Below are 11,192 nucleotides of genomic sequence, written 5' to 3'. Positions count from 1 at the left end.
TTGCAGGGGGAGGAGTTGCGTTTTTATTTTTTATTTTTGTTATAAGTAATAAAATTTGTTCAGGAGGCCCAGCCCGCCGCGGGGCTGCCGGGAAGGCGGCGGGAAGATGGCGGCCGGCGGCGGGGCGGGAGCGGGGGGCGGTCGGCAGCAGGCGACGGCACCGGCACCGGGAGCGGCCCTGGCCCTGCTCGGCGCGGTGCCCGGCGCCCCCAGCTGCCCACACGGTGAGTATGGGGTCCTGAGTCCCAACGAGGGGCTCTGGGGGCCCTGACTGAGTGACCGCGGTGTCCGGGGGTGTTAAAGATGTTAAAAATGTGTCCCGTGTGTCGAGGTGTAATGGCGTCTGTCCCGCAGGTCCGGCGCTCCTCTTCGTAAAGGTCAGCCACGGCAGAGAGGAGGGGAGAAGATTTTATGCTTGCTCGGCTTGTAGGGATAGAAAAGATTGTAACTTTTTCCAGTGGGAGGATGAGAAGGTAAGCGAGGGCTGCTTCAGACTAAGTAAACATTGGGGATTTTTTGCTCTATTTTACAGAAAACTGAAAAAAAATATGTTCTGGAAATCCGTGGCAATTGTTTTGTAAATTTCGTCTAATAGTTTGTATTCAGGTAGTGGACTATTCTTGCAGTGGAGAAGTGTTTCATATATAGCTTTCAAGGAAGGCTGTGTACATTTTGAGCAAAACTGGTGTTTGTTTCTGTATCACCAAAACACTAAGGAATTCAAGTTATGAATTTTGCTAATACCATGAGATGTTGAACAAAAAACGATAGTTCTCATTCCAAGTGGTTCTCATCTTCCATGGCTAAGACAGAAAGCGTGGTGGAGATAGGAAGATGGTGTGTAAAATACACGAAATAGTGGGGCCAGTGGGATGCTCAGTAGTCTCAGAAGATCTGCAGCACTTTTCTTAAAGATGTTTGGTCAGAAAACTGAGGGGCAACAAAGTTCAGATTGGTGTGTATTGATGGAAAGCTTGCCATGGCTTCTGTACGCCGCATTCTGTTCCCTTCTGTGTTACATTAATGAGTATCTTGTGGGTATTGTCCTCAACACGTTGACAGGTTGGAATTTATTTGGGTTCATAAACTTTTCAACCCTATCCTAACTACTGTTGAAAAGTTTTATGAAGTGAACATTAAGTGGTTAATCACTTGTATTGATTTAAATGGTATTCCTAGTAAAATTTCACTATTAAGGTCACTTGTGTCACAGGGACTTTTGTTCCTTTGAATTTCCCTGTCTCACCCTTTAAACAAATCTAAGTTTTGTATAAATGTCTTGAAACTGTTAACTATAAAACAAACAAGTATGTTGTGTGGAAGCAAAGTAAGAGAATCAGCAGAGCTGACGTGCTTTTAAAAAAACAGCACACACAAGACTTGAGATGCTTTTCCACTGTCAGTCGTGCAGGGTAAGGTCATAGCTCTGCAGAGGGAATGCAGCTGTTGGAATGCATTCATAGACAGTACATCCCTCTCTGTCTGCATAATAAACATGTTTTGAGATTTTTCCCCCAGTATTACATGTGGTAGAAGAATGAAATTATTATTGTTTTTGCATGGATTAAATTCAGAGAGACTTCTGTTTCGCAGCGTGCCACTACACCGCAGTCATGCTTGTTTCTGAGTGGGGAATCCAAGGAATGTAATAGTTTTCCTGAGCAGGATAACTGAACCATGAGACCTTTGATTGATCCTTTTTGTTTAATACTGAAATTGAATCTACAACGCAGTGATACCTGTTTGTTTTGTAACTTCTTATATACGTAAATTTTTCAGGTGTCAGAAACTAGGCTCGCAGCACGTGAAGAATATAATAGAAATCATCAGCCGCCTTTTACTCACAGACAGAATGTGGAAAGGTATTGTTTCTAAATGCATTTTCTTTAGGAAAAATCAGTCTTACATAGGTTAAGGTACTCTGAATGTGGACATAATAGAGATATTTAGAAAAATAATAAATGATTGACTGCAAAAAGTAAATAGCATGAAACATCTAATTATAACATGGTGTTTTTGACCCAGGAACTGTCTTCTTTTTCATAGATATTTATATATATGAAAATATATATACTTCTTACGCTAATGCTCACAATGTACTAGCAAGAGGTCAGTAGTGGTGTGAGTTCAAAAAGTTATTCCTAACTTTCAGTGTGAAAAGACACAAATGCAGTACGCTAATAATAATCTGAGAGTCTTGTGTATAAGCATACAGGACTGCTTGCTGGTAGTTGTTACAGAGGCTTTGCTCTGTAACTGAGTTATTTTCTGGGAACTCTCAATGTATTTGGCCAGTGTATTATTGCCAAGTGCTTTTAGGGGAGGCTTTTTCAAAATGTCTTTGAATATTTTTTTTCATAAAAAGTACTTCGTTGACATGCAGTTAGTGGAATTTTATAAAAGCAGCTTAAGCAACATGCCTATTTAAATGTATTACAAAATATGAAACTTCTTTCATTTCTTTTATAGAGGGTTTTTCAAAATTTTTTTTTTTAAAGGTACGAGAATTTTGTTCTGTTGTCGTTATCAAAGAGGAGGTTTTGCCAGGAATGTCAGCTACTGCTATTGCCAGCTGAATGGGGAAGACATTCCAGTCACCAGATCCTGTGTGATATCTCCACTGCCCAGTTAAGAAGTCCCAGTCAACTTCTGTATCCACTGGAAAATAAAAAAACAAATGCACAGTATTTATTTGCAAACAGAAGTTGCCAGTTTCTACTGGACCTTATTATTTCGTTAGGATTTAGACGAGTGCTCTGCGTTGGAACACCTAGGTACGTCCGTGGGGATTGTTACGCTTTCAAATAATAGTACTGTCTTAGAACTGTGCAGCTTACTAATATTTAAAATTTAAATAATCTAAGATTCTCCTATAAGAGGTTCACTATGCTTTAATTGGTTGGAATTATCCAGGCATCTAGCGGGACCTTGCTTAGAGCTCACAAGATACACAAGAAGAGTGTAGCAGCACTGCAGTTAACTTCCCACCCAGCCACCTATTTTTTAAATGTCCTTTGTTTCTCACAAAACGGATAACAAGTTTCTTAGCTTATGGTTTGGTGTTTTTTTTTCATGGTGATCCACTAGTGATGATACCAGATGATACCTGAGGTATCATCTTTTAAGACTAACATAGTTTTCTAACTTTAATAAGCTAAGTAGAATTATTCAAATTCAGATTACTCCATTTTCTTTATCTGTTTGGTTTTAGGTTTAGTAAAGTACCAGACATTCTTGTCTTGCAAGATATTTTCTGAAGCCAGTGATTATATGTTAAATCTCTTTGCTCCGATTATACTTCAGGCTTCATGAAATGATCCAGTCAAAAGCATCACAAGAAGAAGATTTCAGGGTTAGAAGCCTTCTGCTAGATATTGATTTCAGGTAGGTTTTGATAAATGTTTATCTGCCTGAAGAATATGTGCAAATATTTGTATTTTAATACTTTAAAAGATAAATTGGTGTTTGTTTTCTGTTTACGATCTCTTTCTTCTCCACTTCTACACACATACACAAATGGCAGCTAGTTTATGAGAAAAAATAATTGTACTTTATAATTCCTGGTACTGTGTTGTCAGTAATCAAAACCTTCTTTGCTAAGGTCTTGTTTTCACTGTAAATGCCCCTTAGGGCAGGCAAGAAGATATTTCTATTTTTCTGTTACTGTTAAAACTTATTTTGCAGGTATTCACAATTTTACACAGAGGATGAATTCTGCCACTACAACATGTTTAATCATTATTTTTTTGGTGGAGAGGTAAGAGCAAGTATTTCTTGAATGCTTTGTAAAGAAGTACATGTTGTTGATGCAGAATTTTGTAAGAATATCCGGTCAAGTCTAGATGGTTTGTTAGAAAGCAACTGTTATGGGATGAAAGCGGTCAACAATACTGGAAATCGAAAAATACCAGTGCCTCTTCATGAATTCTTTCCCACTTGGTTCAACGATAAGTTGCATGTTAAATTCATGCTAAGTTTACTTACCTTAGCTCAGCTTTCCCTAAAAGACAGTTTGGTGTGACTTGTTGCCTTACATAAGTATTGGTTAGCCCTGTTTCTGTGTTGCTACCACAGAATTAATTGTTTTGTTCCCAGCCTTCACAAGCCCAGTGGATGCTCCAGTACTTGTTCACTGATGTACTGGTGGGAGGGAAGAGGAGGTTGTCCTGGTTTATACCAGGCAAGCGAGTCAAAAGATTAAATTTGTCATAAAATGAAGTTGAATTAGTGTCCTAGGTAAAACAAATGCTGAATTTGTAATTTGTTGTTTCTTTTTAAATGGCACATTAAGTACTTGAGTTTGTTAGGAAACTTGCAGCTACAATAGAACATTTACTGTAGGTTGGTTTTTTTTTTTATGGAGGATCATAGTGTAATTTAATTCCAAACACTTTTCAAAGCACTTAGCCCAGTAATTTCCTCTATCGTTTGCTTTTCTCCTGCCATTATTAGTAAGCTGCCACGGATTTGTATAAACATGCTCAGTGCAGTACATTTCACACTGTGTACATAAGGTTTTTTTTGTTTTTTTTTTTTTCATTCTAAAGCCTAACTTTAGCAAGTTCTTGAAAATAAAAAAGAATCCTCTAGGATGAAATGGAAGGGTTCATATACACAAGAAGAAATAACCAACAGTGTTAAAGTTGAAACTTCTAAAATAATAATTATCTTGCCAATACAGTCTTTTTACAGTTCTTTAATCTACATTTTTAGAAATTAATCTTTCTTACAGGCTGCACATGAAACTTGTAGGAAATTCTTGCATCAAGACAAAGATGAAAGAGTTATTATGGTGACTGATCCCCCATTTGGAGGTTTAGTGGAAGCACTGGCTTCCAGTTTTAAAAAACTGATGGCAATGTGGAAGGAGACAGAAAAAGAAGGTATGTATTACAACCAGATAGGTGGGTTAAGCTGTAACATCACTGTAGGAAAAAGTACCTATTTAAAAGTCTGTAATTCTTGTGACTTGCGTGAATGCCAACGCACTCATAATTTCTAAAAATAAACTTCCATATGTTTAATTTACCTTTGTGATAATAAAGTTCTTCTAAGTGCCACATTTTTTTTTTTTTTTAACAAATCCCCTTTGCAATTAAAATGGACTTTAAGATAGAGAAGAATAAGCTATGAAAATAGTAACACTTCTTACCAACCTAGGCAGGTGATACAAATTGTTAGAAGTAAATGGAACTTAAAAGCTCAGTATACATAAACATGCCAAAAACTTCCTGCCCCCTAAAAGAACTAATTATTATGCCCAGAGTGACATGTGTATGTTTATGTATTCAGAACATTTACTGTATTTTTTTTCATGCTTCACATACATTTGGTTTTTTTTTTTAATGTAAATCTAAATCTTTTCATCACAAGGTTATGAGAACCAAGAGATGCCCATGTTCTGGATATTTCCATACTTCTTTGAGTCTCGTATTCTTGAATTTTTCCCAAGCTTCAGTATGATGGATTATCAGGTATGACCAAGCCCAGTTAATTTGCTAAATTTCAGTTGTGCAGTGTGAACAGGAATATGATGAAAGGGGATATGATGATATTAGCCACAGATGGGCCTTTCTCAACTTTTTGTTCTGTTGGAGGCACTGCAAAGCATGTGATGCTCATCCTGTGAACCCCAGATTCTGTATTTGTATTAGTCATACCTTTGATAACTTTGTCACACTCCTACAGCTTATTATATACCTTTAGCTTGTCTGTCACCTCTCCATTAACTCATTTCTTCTGAAATGTTTTCAGCATGACAAAATTTGCACTAATTTTAACATGTGCATATTGCAGAAGTGAAGAGGTAGCTTGAGGAAGAGTGTTTAATTTTACCCAGTTATTGAAATGTCAGTAGCTTGATGGGTAATGCCCAGCCCTGGTAAAAAGAAAGCTTAAGGTCTTTACTATCCAGAACTACTGGGACAAGAGTAGAATTACAATGGATGTTTTTGGAATTACATAATAAATGAAGTTGTCAATGATAAAGAGAGAATTTGGCAACAGTTTCTCTAATGTCGTATTCATTCTACAAGTTGTTTAAGAATGTTTACATCAGTGACTTTTGAGAGTTATATCGTGTATTGATGATGTTAATTTTATTTTCTTATATAACAAGTCTCCTTAAAATTTGACATGGGTATTCCAGACAACATATTTGTATTATGTAGAATGGAATTCCTAGAATAAAACTGGAAACTAATGCTAGTCTAGATTCTGTTCCTATGGGCGTTCAAAGACGAGAATTTCAGGGGCATGTTTTAGGAGGCAGTGCTGGAAAAAGCAGTGCTAATTGGGTTTGCAACTTCGTAATTGTTCTGAGATGGGTTAAGATGGACATCAATTCTTGTTCTGCCGGACAGAACAAACAATATAGTTCTTTTTTTTTTTTTTTTTTTAATAGGTTGCACTTTTGTAGAACAACCCCTTCTTTAGTATAAAACAACCAAAATGTTATTTCAGATGCCCTATGCAAAAGAATAAAAAGGGAGAAGTTAACTAGGATAGTTGCAGTGGTGGGAACTTGGTTTCCTGAGTCTAGTCTGATATTATGCTGCACAAATTTAAAAAGAAATGAGGCAAAATACTTGCTGTAGAATTTGTAATCAAATTTGAGGTTAGAGTCCTTTAGATAAAAATGACAATTTCATAAAGAGAATAAATATGCAAGTAGTTCTGTCTGTGCTTAGCATTCAATATAAGACTTCTTTTTAAAAATTGATGTTTTTTTCTAGGTAGACTATGATAATCATGCACTATATAAACATGGCAAGACTGGTCGCAGGCAGTCTCCTGTCCGTATCTTCACGAACCTCTCCCCAAGTATGATTGTACTTCCTGTAGAAGAGGGCTACAGGTAAGTTGTGTTAACAGGCAAAAGACTGAACGAATGTTTATTTTTAATTAGGGTATAAAGGCTCCAAAAGACTTTGGAATGTGCTCTTCAGTATTGTCATACCAAACGTCTGGATGGCAGGTTCAAGAGCATGTTTCACTAAGTGTAAGGTCACATGTTCTGTAAAAAATGTGTAGGAGACTTGGACATCCAGAAGGAGTTCACATTTTCCGTTGTGGAATGATAGGAAATGTGTACGCCTCTGGGAGATGGAGATGTACAGCTGTCCCAGATAATCAGCTTCGTTGAGACACTAGTTAATAACATGCACACCAAGAGAAGCATCAGGGATGAATGAATTTTACTGATTGAGATCAATTAATGGGATTTGGTTCAATTTACTGCAAAAAATATGTTGCTAATTTGAATTCCTGCACCTGAATTTTTACTGCTTTTTTGTGCAGTGTTTGAATGATTCTGAAGCTCTAGGCATAAGTGGTGGCTTATGTATCAAAAACATAATCTTTGATTCAGCAAAGTGATTTTGTAATCCTTATGTTTATTTTTGTTGTATAAATTTCATTCATATTGCTTCTTTAGTAAGTAATGGACCCAAACACTTACAGTTTTCTTTTTACCAGGTTCTGTGCTATATGTAAACGATACGTTAGTTCTGGCAACCAGCACTGTGAGATATGCAATTCATGTACATCAAAAGTAAGTATTCTGACTTCTTTTTGGGTGATGATTTTAGCAATAGTCTAATAACTTCTGTAGCAATTGGTCTGGTAACAAAAAATATTTTGATACTGATTTCCTTGGGAAACCCCAGACATTTCAAGTTGGTAGTCTTGCTGACTTCACTGGACATCATTCATAACTTGCTGGGAATTAATTTCTGTTTCCTGATTCCTTTCTGTTGGAAAGAGGACTGGAAAGGTTAGCTGCTTGCCGCTAAGACCACACCTTTTGTCAGTGGTCTGTTTTACACATACCTTTCTTCTTATGTTTCAGAAGTTGTAGAACTTGTTAACTTCAAAATGCAGTCATTTTACTGTGGTTGTCACAGATTCTCAACACTGATGTGTTTCAATTATGGTCCTTTCTAAACAGGACCTGTTTCTTTAAATAATGGGGACCATGTACTAGAAATTCAGTTTTAAAATAGAATCAATGTTTTTTAAAACAAATACTGCATTTATTCATCTTTTATTTGCAGGATGGTAGACAATGGAAACACTGTAGTCTTTGCAAAAAATGTGTAAAACCCTGTAAGTACAGAAAAATATTTCTCTAAATAAAAGTACACTTAAGGTATGTTTCAAAGAAACTGAGATGACAAATCAGAAGAGAAAATATTCTGTAAGAGTAGTAAAATGGGATCATACAGAAGACATAACTTAAAGGAAAAATCTGTTTTACACAAGTTGCCATAAGATAATGTAGTTATTTCCACACAGTGGAAATACACCTCAGTTCTTCTTAAGACTTATATTTGTTATGGGAAGACTGAAATATTTTGAGCTGTCATGTGTTTCCTAATTTTGTAAACTTTTTCATTAGAATTTTATAAACACACAAGCAATTGCTAAAATGTTTGTGAGGGCATGATCAAGTTATGCTTCATACACAAATGAAGTTGTATTTAGAGTGATGTTTTATTAGCTGAAGCAACCATTTGAAATGGTTGCCAGTATAGAAATTGTATCTTTGAAAAACCATTTTAACATGTGAGCCATTTTTTCATGTTAAGGTCATGTACAGGATAACAGCTCTAACAACAAAATAATTCAGTTATATTGAAATAGTTACACGGTATCTCTAATGAATATTTATCAAGTATGGTAAGGGACCAGAAAATGAGTATCTATATCCCTGAAAAAGTAAAACAAAATATCAAACCTCATAAAACAGCCTATATTTAAAACTCAGCTTCAGAATGATAATACTGAACCTTCTCAAGATCGTAAGTCATGTTACTTGTTTTGCAGCTTGGTTTCACTGTAACAACTGCAACTGCTGTGCTCTTCAAAACCACACTTGTGAGAAGACTGATGCTGGCTGTTTTGTTTGTGGCAAGGCAGGTCACAAGCGCAGTACCTGTCCCAGTCTCTCCCGCACTAGAACATCATGCCAGTAAGTGTGATACTGTATTAATATAATGAAAAATAGCTTTCAGATGAGAGTTGACCCTATTTCATAGAAATAATTTAGGAAGACAGAATTTTAGGCTTTGCATGCTGGTGCCGTCTTTTCAGTATTTTCAACACTTCCAGTATATTCAGACAGCTTTTCAACACTTGCTGTGTTGCTGGGGAGTATATGCTAAAGGAGGATATGATAAAAACCAGCTTCATTTAGACAGGTAACTTCCTATAGTTTCCAGTTCCTTAACTATGACTTCTTCAAAAGGGATTTATACAGATCCCAAACTTGGTGAATGGTGCATGGCATAGCTTTGCCAAGAACATTCAAAATTAATCTAAAGTAATGTAAAACTTTTATCCCCTTCAGATTTCTCACAGAAGGGCGCTACACAGTTTTTGTTGTTTCTAGTCTCTTTTGCTTTGTTGTAGAATGTTGTTGTTGGTTTTTTTTTCAATCTGGTATTTCAAGTGTTCGCTGCAGTAAGGTCTAAATCTGGACCATGTAATATTTTAATTAATAAGGGGGACATGAATTACATTTATTCTGCCATGACCGTGCTTCTGTAACATACACAAGTGCATACTTATATATATGTCAATAGACAAGAAGTCTATTTGATAGTCTTCAGAAAGAACTAACTGAAAAGAGGGAAGGGGGGTTGCTAAGAGATGGTCCAGCAGTTGGCTCAGTTATTCCAGTTTGGGATAGTTGGCCCACGCTTTTGTAACTTACCCTGCAGGTTGTATGGTTTTGTTTGTGATTCTTGACTTAAATGGAACTAACAGTGGAGATGCAGATCTTCCTTCCCCAATGATGTACCTCTCTTGGGTAGTGAGATTCAGGCAGTTAACCTCTTGGGTCAGCATCAAGATGTTCACCAGCTGCCTGCTAGATTGTAGTGGACTACAGGTGTATTGCTTCATGTCCTGCTATGACATTAATCCAAGATTTTGTTATGGAGTATTAGAGTTAAAATGCAGCAATATTTTGTTTTATGTTACTCCTTCCCTTAACAGTTCTTTGTTTGCTTAAAAAAGTAAAAATGATACTAAAAGAAATTCATGAAACCTCATCTGTTTCTTCAGTCAGGTATATCTTGTACTGGGATGGTTTAGTCCTTTCAGGCTATCAGTATTTTATTTAGCTGATTTCTTACTGAAAATAATGTGTGTTTCATTTGTCTAATAGAAACACCTGTAAATATTTTACTTATTAAAATTACTCAATGTTTTGTGCTATGAAATGCATCCTTTGTAGGGCACAGAAAACAAATAACTTACTAATTTTATTTGGGTAACATATTTGCACTTCATAATGTTATTAAACTTTATCTGTTTTCTTCTACACCTTTCTATTATATATTCTTACATAACCTTCTCAGCTCAAAAGTCCATATGTGCTGTTTTATACTTGGTCAGTGGCATTTTTTAAGTTTCCTATAGGCAGTTAAAGGTAAATGCTGAATGAATACATAAATGAAAATCAATAAATTGCAGTAAAGTGGACAAACAGTTTTAGGAACATTAAATGTCGTAATGCTATAAGATGGAACGTACTGTGAACTTGTTGTGACAGTACTTTGAAGTTCATATACTTATATGGACAGATTATATAAAATATCAGCAAATGTAGAAAAGTCTGTTCCCTGTTTTATTCTAATCTGTTTATTTTTCTTGCTTTACAGAGCTGACAAAAAGCAAAGACAGAAAACTCTGAAGAGGGTAAAGATAGGGATCCATAAAAGATTGGCTATGAAACACGCCATATTCTCCAGAAGAAAAATCAAGAATAAGAAAAAAAAGACATGACCTCTTGATATATAATTATTTAAGAGACTTCTATGGAAAGGCTTTGATTCTTTTTTTTTTTTTTTTTTAATGTTAATATCAACGTTCAAAATAAAACCTGATTTAAAGTGACAGTTCTGTTGTTGCACATCATTACTGGAGCAGAGGTGCGAAATAAACCACGCTCTTTACCGTGTGTTTGTATAATGTCACAATTTTGTGTGTTTAGGTCTCTGTTTTAGTACAGGAGTACTGCTGAGAGGCCAGGTGTACTGGGGTGGGAGTGGGTACTGCGGCTCGGGGTACACACCGGTGAACATGGGGCGAGGCTGAGCGATGGAAAGGCACAAACTCCTAGGAATCCAGGCTGCGTTAGCTCCGTTTTTCTCACAGTAGGGTTTTGTGAGAAGAAAACCGGGGAC

General features: G+C 36.3%; 1 protein-coding gene across 1 annotated transcript; it reads left to right on the top strand.

Annotated features, from left to right (window-relative positions):
* The first annotated feature begins 104 nt into the window (after positions 1-104).
* On the top strand, positions 105-10,896 carry ZCCHC4 (zinc finger CCHC-type containing 4). The gene is made up of 13 exons (XM_082758639.1): positions 105-224; positions 355-473; positions 1,780-1,862; positions 2,499-2,774; positions 3,304-3,384; positions 3,685-3,757; positions 4,733-4,883; positions 5,374-5,474; positions 6,735-6,856; positions 7,477-7,552; positions 8,055-8,106; positions 8,827-8,971; positions 10,668-10,896. Exons 1-13 carry the CDS (start codon positions 107-109, stop codon positions 10,789-10,791), a joined length of 1,521 nt encoding a protein of 506 aa, XP_082614765.1. The 5' UTR covers positions 105-106; the 3' UTR covers positions 10,792-10,896.
* The last annotated feature ends 296 nt before the right edge of the window (positions 10,897-11,192 follow it).

Source organism: Aythya marila (assembly GCF_965140915.1).
Source record: "Aythya marila genome assembly, chromosome: 4".
Lineage (NCBI taxonomy): Eukaryota > Metazoa > Chordata > Aves > Anseriformes > Anatidae > Aythya > Aythya marila.
Note: the sequence above shows the minus strand (reverse complement) of the source record. Positions and strands in the feature narration are given on the sequence as shown.